Here is a 14822-nt window from a genome sequence, read left to right as displayed (position 1 = left end):
TAGGGAGGTAGACGTCTTCCGTCCAGTAACGTAGCCTATAGCATCATTACAGTCAGAAAGAATCTTGACAATTATATGACCTCATGCCACTTGCCAAAATGATTAAGCAAAGTTTCGTAGATATTTGAGGATCAACATGAAAGAGGAAGAAAGGTTGAAAAAAAAGGTTGTGTTAAGTAACACTTGTCCACACGGTGTTAGTCACCCCATCACAAAGACAATCTGTCACTCCACCTCACAAACGAAAACAATCGAAATCATTCGCCTCAATGTCCAAGTATGCAAAACTGTTCCACTCTTAAAAAAACAACAGATTTTACAGTGGTTATTAAAAGCACTCTCTTCCAAAACTTTCACTTTTCGTTTCCTTACTTAGAATGTACAGTACTACATAATGTTAACTTATTAGACTATTCTTCTACATATCCCACAACTGTCAAACAGCAAAGACACAATCAAAAATTAAGAAAAACAATTATAGCACCAGACTTTGATATAATCACTCTAATACCAGTGGGACTATTTCAACCTTCAAAGGAGCTTGAAACTGATTTAAAACTGGATTTACAAGTTACTTTGAAAAAGCCTAAAATAGTACACTTGCAAGCGCATTACCTATTAACCATGTTTATGGGGAGTTCATTCAGCAGTTCTTCAAAAATGCATCAGTTCTTCTGCAAACAACCTTTTTTAAAAACACTCCTTGGCACTTTACCAGGCCTCACAACACTGTGCAAACTGTTATTAAGAAGTGAAAAGTAAATGTCATCACCCTCATCCTGCCTAGAACTTGTTCCTCCAAAGTGCATCACCAAAGAGGACATAAATCCCAAATGCTGAGACCAGGCCAGCAGCGTTAGTATAGCATGTACCCGTGTTCAGAAGGCACCAGCTCTGGCATTGAGGCAGAAGTCAGTGTGTCGCAGCGTTAGGCAATGGGGATTTTTCTAACCGACAAGTGAGTAGAAATCCTATTAAGATAAAGGGCAAAAATGTTTAGTACGTATGTTTGAAATGCATTTTGGAAAAGAAAAAAGAAACGAAATGCTAGACTTTTAAGAATCTGAAAGCAGAAAGGGAGTCTCATCTTTCAGCATCACAAAGGCCCATAACTAAAGCAATATACAAATGAGAAGTAAACAGTAAAAAACAGTAAACTTCCTTGAGTGGCCAGAACCAGGGCCTATTAAACCCAGATGAACTTTTAATGCATGACAGTGTCCAAGGCTCCTGAACAGTTTTGCACAGAAACACAGTCAAGTGCTACTGCTTCTGCATCTTTTGCAGAACAACTTTTAAAAAGAGCAACTAAAACTTATATGAAAAAAGTGAGATATACGACAGTCAATTTAGGGGTGAATATGTACATAAACTATAAGATTTGTATGAAACTGTTTTGGGAACAAATTAGAACACATTTTTACTCAATGCATAGACACAAATTTTATGAACATCACTATAACAAAAACAAAACCATGGTGATTTTATTTATTTGTTTTTACATTAAAAAAAAACAGGAAGTAACGAAAATGTTGCCTATTTGGTATTTATAACACATGGGCCCAATGGAAGATATTTGTTCATTCTAGGATAAACACAATAAAACAGTTTTTCCCCTTTCCATTTGGCTGAGATCTACTTTTAGCGATCATTTAAAGCGTTTGATTGAATAAACGTAGCTAGGCTTTGGCGATCTGAATTGTGATTACGTAATCTAAGGAGACCTACGTGACCGCAGATATCCATCAGTGCCACTGTTTTCAGGTTCACAGCCCTGAGATATAGGATGCGGCTGTGTGAGTAATATTTTTGGGTCATTGAGTTCTCTAGGCAGACAGCAGTTGGGTGAAACAGTTCAGTGCACATGGCTCTCCACAAGTTATCTGTTTTGTTAAATATGATAGACGTTGTGTGTGTGTGCGTGCGTGATTTAATACCTTTCATGAAAATGCGTGAAAGAAACCTGATGGAGATAAATACGTCTTCCGTCTCAACACAATTTAAGTTGAACGACGTTATTTTATTTACCCCATTATCAACATGTCGCCAATCCAAACCAGCAAACGTATTTGGCATATTGTCCATCAAAGTTGTGTTCCTTCCTGCATGGCACATAATAGAATACTTATATTATCATGGCAGAGTCAGTTCTTTTTAAAAAATTATTTCAAGCCCCGAATAGCAGCGTTTTGAAATGACCAAACCGACAGTCAGGAACCCGTTTTGCTAAGAAGTCGCACATTGCCCTCTAGCGGTCAGCGAAGTTTATCAGGCGTTCAAAGGCGCATGCGACTTATCCAACGTCACCTGACGTCCATCGAAGAAAGTCGTTCTCACAGCGTTCTCGCGTTTGGTTTGTGCCTTGTTCAGTAAGTTAAAATCAAATAAATATATTTTACAAATCACTCGTATACATTTGTAGCACTAAAAATGATTTTATCATCAGTGGTTAAATTTATCGTTCAGCTGAAAATATTGATCCTTAAGCCACCCTTTCTAGATCAGTGAAGCCCATATTTAGTTTGAACCCATGATTTCTGAAAGATGCACTGCTCTGTTGCTTAGAGATAATGCGATTTTCCTACTGGGCTTTTGCAGCAAAATTACATCTTTTATAACTATAACCTAAACATGCAGACGCATCTCCTTGTCATTTTGTTTGTCTACCCGTTGGCCTGGCTGAAATGACTGACTCTGCTGAGGATGTATTGAGAACTTCAATCAGCCTGTCGGATCTGACCAGCTCTTCATCAATTTCTGATAAAGTCTTTGTACACTGGGGTAGGGTCTGTGCTCTTCCTCTGTTGTATTTCTCAGGATAACACAATTTCATCTTTGTGCTTTGTAACTGTTTACATGTTTGCCTGCTTGCTAGGCTGTGAGCTCAGTGCCGCCCAGTCCGTGACTGTGTTTGAGGCAGAGGATGATCTTCTGGAGAATCAGTTCTTCGTCAAAACAGTAAGACAACTCACTCGTGGATTCCCACAGTTCAAAGCTGAAAAGAACGAGAATTGGCCAGAGACAACTAGCAAGTGTTATTTGAGGCAAAGTTGCATAACTTTAAACAAAAGGAAACAGTTATTGTTTGGAGGAAATACTGTAATTATTATTTAACAATTGCAGTGGGCATGTCAGAAAATGTTTCAGCACACTCTGTAAAAGATCTTGAGGCATGGCTTGTCATCATCAACAACTCAGCAAAAACCTGGAAAAACATAATTCAGCCAAGAATGGTTAGTGAGCATAAGCAATGCTTAAGTAACTCTTAAGTTACTTAAGTCTGCAACTCTGAAGGAAATTAATTATTTGCAATGTTTCTTGATAAAGCATATCGGTCCGTTAATTATGATTAGCTGCGTGGTCCTAATGTGCACAGAACACAGTTGCCTGCTTAAAACTGCATGCTCTGCCATATGCAGTTATTGAAATTAACTCAGGTGAGGCCCCTGCCACCATCTTTTTAGTTCACGACTGATGAACAAGAACAATCTAAATAGATACGGCTGCTTCTCTGTGCATTCTGCAGCCTCCTTGATCAGATGAATGAGTTTTATCCATTAACCTCGAGCTCGTCAAGAAAGGTCAGGTACATGAAAGCATCTTGTCCAAATGAAGGATTTTAGATTAGGTGTGCGTTCAAGATGGAATGTGTGGGGGTGGGGTGAGAGTGGGTATCAGTCAGGAAGCCAGAGCTGATCATATTCATCTCCGCATGTTCTCTCTACTTAAGTAAATAGATGTGTTCACTGCACATACTGAATAAATCACTGGCACTGCTCGTGTGTGCCAACGGTGTGGGTAATTGACTCGGCTGCGAGTTTACTGGGACCCCGAGAACGCAGAGCGCCACGGCTTCTCTTCCCCACACCACTAAGCGTTTAGGGGATTATTCGAGGTTAACTCCCACCAGGTGGCACTGTGGCTCAACAGACGGCTGCTTTTGGGGCGAGCTCACCTCGTTCTACGGTAAACGGTGTTTGAACTGCATATCACTGTCGCCTGCTGCCCCCGTAGATATGCCTGAGCGCGGAGGCGGCCGACGAGATGCACGTCGTGTCCGCGTCCGACGCCGCCGGCGGATCCAGACCGGTGCCCATCGCCACGCTGCGGCACTGTATGCCCATGGTGAGCCTCGCCGCTGATCAGGTGCCGCCTTAAACCGGCGAGCCGTGGCAAAGATTAGAACACGACAGATTCACAAACTCAGACCCACTTTCTATGGCGTTGCAGGTCAGTTTCCCCGGCTTGGAGCTGATTCCACCGGTCACCTTCAAACTGTGTTCGGGCAAAGGGCCGGTATTCATCTCGGCTCAACATATAGCATGTGAGGGCTGTGTGTCAGAAACGTGATTTCCCATCGCACTGTCTGTCATCGGTAATTGCATCGTGTACTTACATCATGTCCTTGCCTTCATAGTGAATCCTACAGAAATCACAGAGGAGGACGAGGAGGATGAAGGGGGCTTCAGCACTGACGTGCTAACAGTCTAAGCCCAGTTGGAACCTCCTCCCCTTCTTCTGGGCACCATTGTGGATGAAACTGACAGGCTGTTTAGAAATCAGAATGAATGCCTCACACCCGATTTGCAGGGTTTGGACATGCTATTGATGTGACATTTAACTTGCATGAATGTGTTCCTTGCCTGTGTGAACGTGATTGAAAGCAGAACTGGAAAAAAAAAAAAAAAAAGTATAAAGGTACAAAAAGGTGCGTTTGTTTACTTTTTAGACTTCAAGGAGATGATCAGTAATGCAGAGAAAAAGGGGTGGAGAGAACGTTTGCCTGTATAAACAAAAACTACTATATGGTACTATAATCAGATTTTCTGCATTCCTTTTATTCTGATCAGATTCCGACGAGAAGCGTTTGGCAACGCAATCAGTTGCTGGAATGAATACGTTCCAAATTTCAAACAAACCAGAATATCTAATGAATGAATGATTATCTACCTCATTATCTACCTGATTAACTTGGGTTAAATCGTTGTATACTCTGTATTGTTTATTCTGTAATTACACTATATTTTAAAACAAATATAAATCAGTATGCCTATATGTAAAATAAAACTCAAAAAGCCAGAAATTTAGATATACATTAGATTGAGACTATAATTCTAAAGTAATCAACAATAAACAAATTTTAATGTACAGCGGTTTCGAATGTTTGTTTTTATTTTAAGATGGCAAAGGGTCACTGCATACTATGTATAACCGCAAGTAATTGCAACAGGCCTACAAAAAATGAGCTGAAACCAGTTTACACGATGATATAAAATGTCTTATCATTTGGGGGCAAGCCACTTGTTGCCAAGTATCGCGCTTCCGCCTCGGCTGATATCCTAGCAACAGAGAGTAAACACACCTGTTTAGAGACTGAGCGAGCGGTTTAAGTAGAGTTAAGCAAAACCGTCAGAGAACCGATCGCATGACGAAATGTCTTCATATTCGGTGTTTAGCCACATCCCCGTGGCTGATCCGAACACAGGGGCGAAACTTTTCTCAGATTTCAATCGAGACTCCCACCGCGACAAGGTTTTCCTAGCGGGGAAGGGTGAGTATTAACGGGAGGTGCAGGGTCACGCACAATTTATCACAAGTTGCACAGGTGAAATGTTGAGAAACTAAATTCAATATGTATATAATGAACAAGTATGAACATGAAAATCATAAACATCATTGCAACGAATAACCTCTGACTTATTTTGTGTGCACTTCTAATTATATTCAGAGTATGTCGGCGAGGGTGGTCGTTCCGCGCTGCTTCCTCTTATCCGGAAAATCAAACAGCAGATGAACTCCGACCCGACCCTTAACCCCGAGTATCTGCCTTCGCTGGGGCTCCCACATTTCACCAGGAGAGCGTCGGAACTGGCCTTAGGCAAAGACAGCCGCGCAATTCTGGAAAATAGGGTGACTGTCCGTTCTCGTTTCTCCTAATCACGCGTCATCCAGTAGGTGCAGTCTGTCTACTTGATATATTACCCTGTTGCTTAAATGCGCTAGTTAATATATGATATGGCGCATCATTTGCGGTGGTTCTCCAGCTGAACACACTGATAACACGCCAGAAACGAAAAGTATATATGACCCGTGCTTTGTTGGGCTGGGGGGTGGGGGGCGCGTCCGCGACAATGGCACTAAATGTCGATGAGCTGTAAGCTAAGGGCAGCTGAATGCAAACATTTACACTCGGTGCATTCAATTATCGTTCTGAAATTCAAGTTCACGTTCACCATAAAACATTACGATGACAGCTAGAGCTCCTAAAATGGAACGTTTGATATCCGTCTTTTAAAACTTCTTTTTGAATTACGAATAGTGGCTCTGCCAGGAATGACCTTCATGCCCTCATATCATGTAAATGCATGACCGATTCAAAACACCACAGTGAAATCGCTTTTCTTTCTGTCTGTTTCGTTCGTGTACTAAGCAAGCCATTCGTCGTTCAGACTTTGATAACGGGAGAGGTAGAGGGCACTGGAACGCCAGTGTTTCAGTCCTGTCCTTCGGGGACAGTGCTGTAATAAACCTACAATTAAACCTCCTATTCCAACATTCGTTAGAACGATGCCCGTTTTTTAAAAGCTATTCTTTAACCAAGACGTCGCAAACCAAAAGATAAAAGGAATATTTCAGCTAATCAAAATTTAGATGCATCAAAAAAGTTTAGATGCATCATTTAAATAAAAAAAAAAGCCAACACCCACTCAGCCGTAAAGGGCACAGAATTCGTTTAAGCAGAGAACAGGAAGAACTTCAGTGACAAGAAAGCAGTTCTGTAAACACTGTAAATGCAGATGTTACACCACTTTGTCACAACCCACTAAAGATTTGAAGGAATATTTGAATAATTTTCTCTTCTCATGGAGTTTTAAAAACTTGAAATGCTTGCTTCTAATGTAAATGTAAACAAAAGTGCACACATTTTACCATTCCCCAGTCTCATACAAATGTAAGCACAAAAACAGGGAAATTTCATCATGTTCTCCGGTTACTGGGTGAATAAATGAACATTTTAATTTCAGTTTTCAACTTGAAAGCAATATTTAGCTATGGCTTGATGGAATTCTGGTAGCACTAGCTTCTGTGACCCATGTTTCTACTTCTAATATTTCTTGCTTGTTGGTTAAGTCCACGTGATCAAAATACTCCCTGCATCCTGCTTTCTCAGGACTCCAATTCCCAGAACACTTTGGGGCACCCTCAGAGATCATCATCTCCAGAGTACTGATTATCACCCCATGTGCTTGTTTAAGTAACTATATTTAAGCAGTTCCTATAAAACATCTCTTTGGGAGGTATTTGCAATTTCAATCGGCCTCATTGGTGTTATCTTATTGTCATGTCAACTGTGCATACTAAGCATTGTTTCTGGAGAGCCTTTGTCGTGTTTAGAACAAAGCTTTCACTTTGTCTCTCAGTTTCTGTCCTTATGCACCATTGTTTTGGATTATCAGGAATGTGACTAACCTTGACGTCAGTAAAGCCTTTTGTATCCATCTCGTCTGCACATGTCTGAGTTGTTCTGAAAAATGATGAGAGCGTCATCACTCCTGCAATGTTCAAATGAGCGTGCAGCAGTAGTTTATCGCCATTTAGATCAGTTATCTGAAACACTGTGAAACATGCGGTCCTTTTCTTTTCATTTCTTTCTTTAAGAAAATGTGATCTTTAATTTAATGTATTTATGAAATGACAAGAGGTTTAAAAGTTTTCTATTAATCAGCCTGGATTGCTTCATTCAGATGGTTCAGGTTAAGACCTCATGCCAGGAGACAAGGAAACCAGGAGAACACCTGCAACAAATTTGTCATTTTCAGTTCAAAGGAATATCTTAAATGTACAGAATTATGCAAACCATTCCAAGTTTCTGTGACCAGATGATTAAAGGATCTCTGAATTCCTAATCCAAGGATATGTAAATATGAATATAAATTTAGAGATTATACAAAGGGCATTTTAAGGATAGGCAAGAAAAAATATTTGTTGTTTCATATTGTACATGGAAAATACTGTATATCTGAGGTCATTGTTTTTCTGACCTGCTACTCAATACCTCATGCTTTTGTTGTCATGTGATCATTCAACCTTTTAATGACCTGGGAAGGAATGAGCTTTTTTTGCATGGAGTCTACCAATACATTTTGTGTTGAGGGTAAGTGAGTATTAGAGTTGTGGAAGAGGGTTTTAGGTTTTGGTTTATCAAAGAGATCCATTCACCACCATCTGATTTAAAAATGTAATAATAACAATGAGACAGTGTTTGCAACCATAAACTCTGTTGTGTAGGATATGACCTAAAGCCTACAAAGGAGAGAGTGAAACAAGGAGCTGTAGAGAGAGGGGGAAAAAAAACAGCAAAAAACCAGAACCAGAAGAACAGAGCTCACTCAGGGCTCACTTTCCTTCCCAGATTATTATAATCATTTTTAAATCTGATGGCTGGATTCTGCACACAGCTGAGGTCCTTGTTTCCTGAAATGTGGACCAAGGATTGTGATCATGAATCTTAGTTCAAAGATTACTTGTCCGCTTGCAGGCTGCAATGTGATGAATGACAAAGCGTGTCAAACCCTCATATGCAACTGTGGCGATTAATCTTACCAAAGCTCTCACTGAAATCGAACCAATGTGTGGTACTTCTAGAGAGATATAGGAAAAGGATGTGTATGAAATGTTCACCAGATGGCTGGCATGCTTGCTGGCAGTGGAAGGTGGGTGGAGAGTTTGCGAGTGAGTTGGAGTCTGGTGCTCATGCTGGTTTTCCCTGCAGGTCATAGGCGTGCAGGTGGTGGGCGGCTCTGGAGCAGTGCGCCTGGGGGCGGAGCTGCTGAAATGCAGATATGGCGATGGCTCATCATGGCGAGGCCCTGTCCTCCTCCCATCTCCGTTTGACGGTGGGTGTGGACCACTAGTGGGGGCGAGGCAGGCGTTTGAGGTTGACTCCTTATAAAGACAGCACAATAAACACTACATTGTGATTAAATTGCTACATATTGTGATTGTAGTATATTCACAGCACGTTGGTGAAGCCTTAATGTGTCATAGTTAAAGACTATCCTGTGCTGTTTTGTCCAAAGTCATTTAGGTTTGTTGGATCATTTGATTAATCAAAACACCCACAGGATATGTGTCTGTAATCGCTGTGATGTTAGGATGCTATTAGCACATATAAAATATTGGCATTTTGTTGAAATTCACTTGAGGCTTTTTGTACATCTGACAACAGTATATATTAGAATCACACTGTTTTTAATAACCAAAAGGAACAGAGCGTCACAAATAATGCAAAAAAAAAAAGTTATTTCCAAATGTCAGTATGACATAAGGCAGTTAAGTGAAAATCTGTTGTTCAGGCACAGCACTAATGGTAGTGAAACAGCTCCCTCAGTGGGGTTATGGTCATGTTTCATTTCATACCAGCAGGCATCTTTGACTATCATTTTTTCTTTTACAGAATCATTATCTTGGATCTTTAAGGCAGCAGGTGTCGGAGATGTTCAGTGCTACCACTACTGGGATGGCGAGCAACGAGGTGTGTGTGTGGGGAAGATGATGGAGGACTTGGAGAAAGCTCCAGAACAAAGTGTGGTGGTCCTCTCCGTTGTGGGACACTGGCCCACCGGATCTGATCTCTCACAGGGCGAATGGAAGCACGTGGTGGAAGTCCTGGGGGTACTGTCTCACAGTGTCATTTCCTCTGATAGCATACTTATATAAAGGTCCAACTATTGAAAAATGAAATAAAAAATACTATCAGTTATTTTAGCTTTAGAAAAATCGTAGCATTCGGCAATGCATTCAGTATTCAAAATGCAAGTGTCATCCCATATAACAGAAAACATTTTTGTCAGAATGCTTTGGGTAGCCAATGAATATCTACTGTAGAGATTAACAGTATTAAAATATAAAGGGAAAATCATTCCATTATGAATGTCATTATGAATAAATTAATAGTTTACTGTACTACTGTATATGCTGTCAGATCTGTCAAATGTCACACAAGCTGTTAATGGCTGTTATAATGCTCTTGAACCTCTTCCTAGTGTAAGACAGGTGCCTTTAGCTGCATTAGAGTTGAGTCATTGTCCTACATAGTTACTCCCTGGTTTGTCACACATAATTAACTGATGAGATGAATGGGGTGTGTTTCAGCAGGAAACAGAAAAGGCTGCATACAACGCTTGGCCCCCAGCACTCGAGTCGAGGCCCTCCGCTATCGGACGTGGGTTTATGAATGTATTATCAGGTGGCATCTGATTTAATTGTCATTTCATCCCGGTGCCCTGCCCCCCGCCATGCTGTCGCAGACTCGCCGGCTTCTCCCATTCTTCCTGCTGCGTGCCCAGGGGTTGTGCAGCGGTGAGCCGGAGGAGGACGCCTGGCCTCTGAGATATGCCGTGGCTCAGGGGCTGGAGCTCCTCTGTGCCCAGTCCTTCTCCCATAACTTCGGCCTCTACGGTACGAGCACTCACGCGCGTAGCACACTCCCCAAGGCTGGGATGCGGCCTAGCCTCAGGGAGTCATTTAGTGGCACTGAGTGGTGTTTCCACAGTGGTGCTTTGCAAAGAACATTGGCCCTTTATGGCTGCATTTTCATTCCTCTTATACTGTGTTTTCTCACTTTACCTCAGGAGAGAGAGTGGGCCACCTCCTTTGTGTTTTAAAAGAAAATGACAATCTGCTGGCTGTCCAATCCCAAGCAGAGAAGCTTGTTCAAGCACTCTGGGCCCACCCACCATTAGAAGGGGCCAGAGTAGTCACAACTGTACTAAGCAATCCTGCACACCTAGTTGAATGGTAAATCAATCGCTTAATCTGGATTATATATATTTTTCCCCCTGAATTAGCCAGTACTTTTTTATTAATCATGAGGCACTATTATTTCAAGTTGACAGGTTATTCCTACTAATAAAGCATAACAATAGTATAGCAAGCATAACAATGTTTGCATTAGTGCCTAATATCCCATAAATCCACACTTTCTTACAGCAGTGACCATTCCCTTGTGGAAATAGCTTCATGCATTATTGAGTTAGTCATTTCAAACATGCCTCTTCAGGCTGGACGGGCTGAAGGGCATTGCGGAGAGATGCATGGTGATGCGGGAACGCCTTCGTGAGAAGTTGCGTCTTCTCGGGGGCACCTGGGAACACCTGGTAAAGTCCAGGGGACTCTACTGCTGCATCGGACTGACCGGTAAGGGCCAAGCCCCAAACCTGGAACAGGTGGTTAGCAGCAGAGGAAATAAATACAACGTAAGCTTGCATAAGGAATGCCTGCTGGCAGTTCCGTTGTGTCCCCCAGTGATGTGCTAACCATCAACAATCCTAGTGATCTGCAAAAAAATGAACCCACAGGATGATGCTTCTTTGAATTTTGAGCTGTGTGCAGGAATTGGCTGGATGTTAAATGAGCTAGCTAGCTCACTTACAGGCTACACAGAGCATCTGTATTTGACTCAACTAAAATTCAGTCTCAGTTACTTCACAAACGTGGAGATAAAAGGCCTAATCCATAATGATCAAAGGTCACTTCTCAGATTAGCATGCTTAACTAATGCTCCATCCAAATGTTGTGGATTGTTTGTGACATTTAAATGAACCCCTAGAGGTCATCCCTTTCTTCAGATAAAAAGTGTTCTTGGATGGGCCATTATATGTAAATCTTTACCACCTAGAGGATTTATTCAGTGCTTTTTCTGCATTTTTAAATGAATTTTTAATGCAAACCCGCCAGCCCCTGTAAAACTTCTTGTCATGTACTAGGAAAGATTTTCCGCTTTTACTGAAGTCTTGGTGCATGTGCAGATGGTGAGGTTTTGAACTCTGCACCATATGCGCTATCAAACATTTGAAATCCATATGACACTGATAACTAAATGGAAAATGAAAAATAATTGCACTGAAAGAATTAATTCTATCGACCGACCGACCGACTGACTTTATAAAACAGAATTGACTGGGTTTTAGATTACAAAAATTATGTATATGGATTTCACTCATCTTGTGGGAAGATGATGATTGCTAAAATAAATTAAATTCACAAGGCTGATAGATGAGTGCATGTTACTAACCATTTAATTCACTTGTCCGTTAGTTCAACAGGTTGCATTTCTGGCGAGGAAGAGACACGTTTACCTGCTCCCAGAGGGCTGTCTAAACGTGAGTGCCATTAACAGCCGTAATCTTGACTATGTGGCAGAATCCATTCATCTAGCACTGACATCACATATCTGATCTTAAAGACATCAAATAATGCTGTTTGGTTAAGATAACCTTGTTCTCCTCATTTCTTTCTGTCCTGATCATTAATATAGCAGCATCTTTAGGTATAGGTGTATGACTATCTCTAGCCTGTAAAGAATTATTTCCAGGTACATGATATGATTGTAAGTGAATAATTTAAGAGAATAATTAAAATAGCTAGCTACATTTGCTGTGCTCACCGGATCGTTCTTCCAGGATCTGTATGTACACAGCACACAAGCGCTCTTGGAACGGCCGATAGCCAGAAGCAGCAAGAGTATATGTGGTCCAGCTTACTATCATAAAAAGTTCAATTAGACAGGATGGAGGAGAAGCTCAATTACCAATACATCATGTGCTCTGATGTCCTCAGTTATGTTTGCATGAGCCCCATGCACTGTAGCGCCTTAGAAACTGAGCGTGCAAGCTTTGAAGACAAGTCTATCTTAAGGTCTGAATGCAGCATACTGTATGGAGCCTTCACAAAAAGCCATCACAGAGCTGTCCAAATTTGATTTACATACATGTTCTTAACTAGCATGAAATTGCATCACATGGGTAACAGTTTTTAATCTCTCGACGTTTCCAATGTCACCGTGGGTTACAGAGTGCATGCAGGTTCGTGGAAATTGCATGAACTAACAGTACCACTGCCCGTTCGATTAATAAAGTGTTAATTTGCTAACTCGCACTAAAATTTCCTCATATACGCCTGTGTAATAAGAGTAAAGTCAACGGTTGCCATGGCGTATTTGCTTACAGAGTGGAAGCTGTCAGCTCTGATATAGCGCTGGATATTTACATGTGCTTAATCTGCATCAGCGTGGCCTCCAGGCCAGATTTCTCGCTGTCACTTATGGTCTTGTGGTTGCTGCTGCTGAAGGTTTTTTGAGCACAGCTTTGTTATAGTGGCAGTTGGTATCTATATGCAGAGACTGTTTTGACTACTGTGACACGTCACAAAGTATCTGAAAGGAACTGTGTATGATGCATTATTGTATATGTAAAATGTGTCTGCTGGATCAATTAATGATGATTTAATTGTGAATTGTTTATATGAATGAATTACATATGTAAATGAATAAAAATGATACTAATAAAACATTTGTGAGGCTTGTTTATTTATTTAAAGTTTATAGATTTGAGAGTTCAAACTTTTTGCCATTTTGGGTTATGCTCAAAAAGGTATGGAATTTCTATATGGTTCACCTTGAACCAAGGGTGACACTCTTCACTTAAAGTATGTCCAATCCAGTGTGCTCCAGAGTAAAACAAAAAACAAAAAAAAACCCAGATGCTCTGCTGTTCAGTTGCACCACACTGTTAATACATTCAAATGAAAAGATGACACTCTGCTCTCATGATCATTATTTCATTTCAAATCTGCCATTATTTTATTTCACATATTTCTGATTCTCTGGATTTGGGCATGATATTTTTAGAGGTTGTATTGTTCAATCATACAGAAATTATAAGACCTTTTTTCTCTGTGTGTATTGTATTCCTGTGATTTCTGGAAATTCTCAAAATAAATTCCTTCTCTATTGCTGAGTGCTTTTCCATTACCCAGTGGCACTGACTTATCAAAACATGGTGTTCTAAGTACCATATAACAGTCAGAACTTTGGTTGGTCTCTCAAGAAGGAGAAAAGGGAATCCACTTTTATCCTTCAGCAATGTTACTTCTAATAAACATCTACCTTTCTCTCAAAAAACCCCAAAAACCACCCTACACATTTTTGCATAATCAAAAAGAAACACGTGATAAATAATGACAGAATTAAGAGATTCTTGTGTACCAATGTTTAATAATAACAATTATTATTATTATTCTCGGTGGAAGTCAGAATGTTCTTGAGCCTAAAGACCATGAGCATGGCCAGGACATCAGCCCAGTAGACCAAATGAGCTGATAAAGGTCCATCCAGCATTCTCCATTTGAATGCTCTGATGCCTGCACATACATGTACCAGGGGATTGCTGGTTAATGATCTAGGTGCCACCCTCTGGTGAACATTAATCACTGCATCAGATTTTGCCCTATTGCAATGAAACTAGCCGTGTTGTATTGGCTCAGTTTCCTCTGTCGGGCCTGCCGAATCCTGGCCTTGTGCATCGCGCTCTAGGCTGATACCTCTGAAGATACCGAAGCTTCATTTCTCTTCCTTTTGACAAGCCACTCTGCAGATTTCAAGGCAGCTGTGTTGGTACCCTATTAAATTAAATATCACCACTTGTATTGTTATTGCTGGTATAGTTAAAAAGCAGAAACGTTAACTTGTTAACGTTTAAGCTCCTCTCTCATTTATACATGTAATACAGTTATTTCAGGCAGACAGGCTTAATGTATAATTAATAAAAACTGACAATTTCCTTGTTTACTTGTTATTTTTAGGTGTCTATTAGGGAAGTGCCCTTAAGACATGCACTCACTCAGGTGAAGTTCGAGTGACTTGCACTCAGAAAAATAATCCAGACTACACTTCAAGTCCAAATTGCTGTCTCTGGCATTTTTTCAGTGGATGGAACAGCCAAACCGTTAGGTCTCTCCTGTGTTCTGAGAAAAGCATCCAG

At 40.8% G+C, this 14822-nt stretch overlaps 2 protein-coding genes across 2 annotated transcripts; both read left to right on the top strand.

Annotated features, from left to right (window-relative positions):
• Positions 1-2604: 2604 nt before the first annotated feature.
• On the top strand, positions 2605-5075 carry npm2a (nucleophosmin/nucleoplasmin, 2a). Its single transcript, XM_027012254.2, has 5 exons — positions 2605-2781; positions 2876-2958; positions 4015-4125; positions 4231-4324; positions 4418-5075. Exons 1-5 carry the CDS (start codon positions 2685-2687, stop codon positions 4489-4491), a joined length of 459 nt encoding a protein of 152 aa, XP_026868055.1. The 5' UTR covers positions 2605-2684; the 3' UTR covers positions 4492-5075.
• A 290-nt stretch (positions 5076-5365) lies between these two features.
• Positions 5366-12338, top strand: got1l1 (glutamic-oxaloacetic transaminase 1 like 1). The gene is made up of 8 exons (XM_027012218.2): positions 5366-5551; positions 5729-5910; positions 8774-8897; positions 9458-9675; positions 10311-10461; positions 10635-10800; positions 11063-11199; positions 12100-12338. Exons 1-8 carry the CDS (start codon positions 5434-5436, stop codon positions 12237-12239), a joined length of 1236 nt encoding a protein of 411 aa, XP_026868019.2. The 5' UTR covers positions 5366-5433; the 3' UTR covers positions 12240-12338.
• Positions 12339-14822: the final 2484 nt, after the last annotated feature.

The sequence above is a fragment of the Electrophorus electricus genome, chromosome 18 (assembly GCF_013358815.1).
Source record: "Electrophorus electricus isolate fEleEle1 chromosome 18, fEleEle1.pri, whole genome shotgun sequence".
NCBI lineage: Eukaryota > Metazoa > Chordata > Actinopteri > Gymnotiformes > Gymnotidae > Electrophorus > Electrophorus electricus.
Note: the sequence above shows the minus strand (reverse complement) of the source record. Positions and strands in the feature narration are given on the sequence as shown.

Coding starts and splice junctions, on each gene's coding strand:
- npm2a (XM_027012254.2), top strand. CDS start 2,685: ATGACTGACTCTGCTGAGGATGTATTGAGAACTTCAATCAGCCTGTCG. Junction 4,126..4,230: donor TGCGGCACTGTATGCCCATG/GTGAGCCTCGCC, acceptor ATGGCGTTGCAG/GTCAGTTTCCCCGGCTTGGA. Junction 4,325..4,417: donor CTCGGCTCAACATATAGCAT/GTGAGGGCTGTG, acceptor TTGCCTTCATAG/TGAATCCTACAGAAATCACA.
- got1l1 (XM_027012218.2), top strand. CDS start 5,434: ATGTCTTCATATTCGGTGTTTAGCCACATCCCCGTGGCTGATCCGAAC. Junction 9,676..10,310: donor ACGTGGTGGAAGTCCTGGGG/GTACTGTCTCAC, acceptor ATGCTGTCGCAG/ACTCGCCGGCTTCTCCCATT. Junction 11,200..12,099: donor CTGCTGCATCGGACTGACCG/GTAAGGGCCAAG, acceptor CTTGTCCGTTAG/TTCAACAGGTTGCATTTCTG.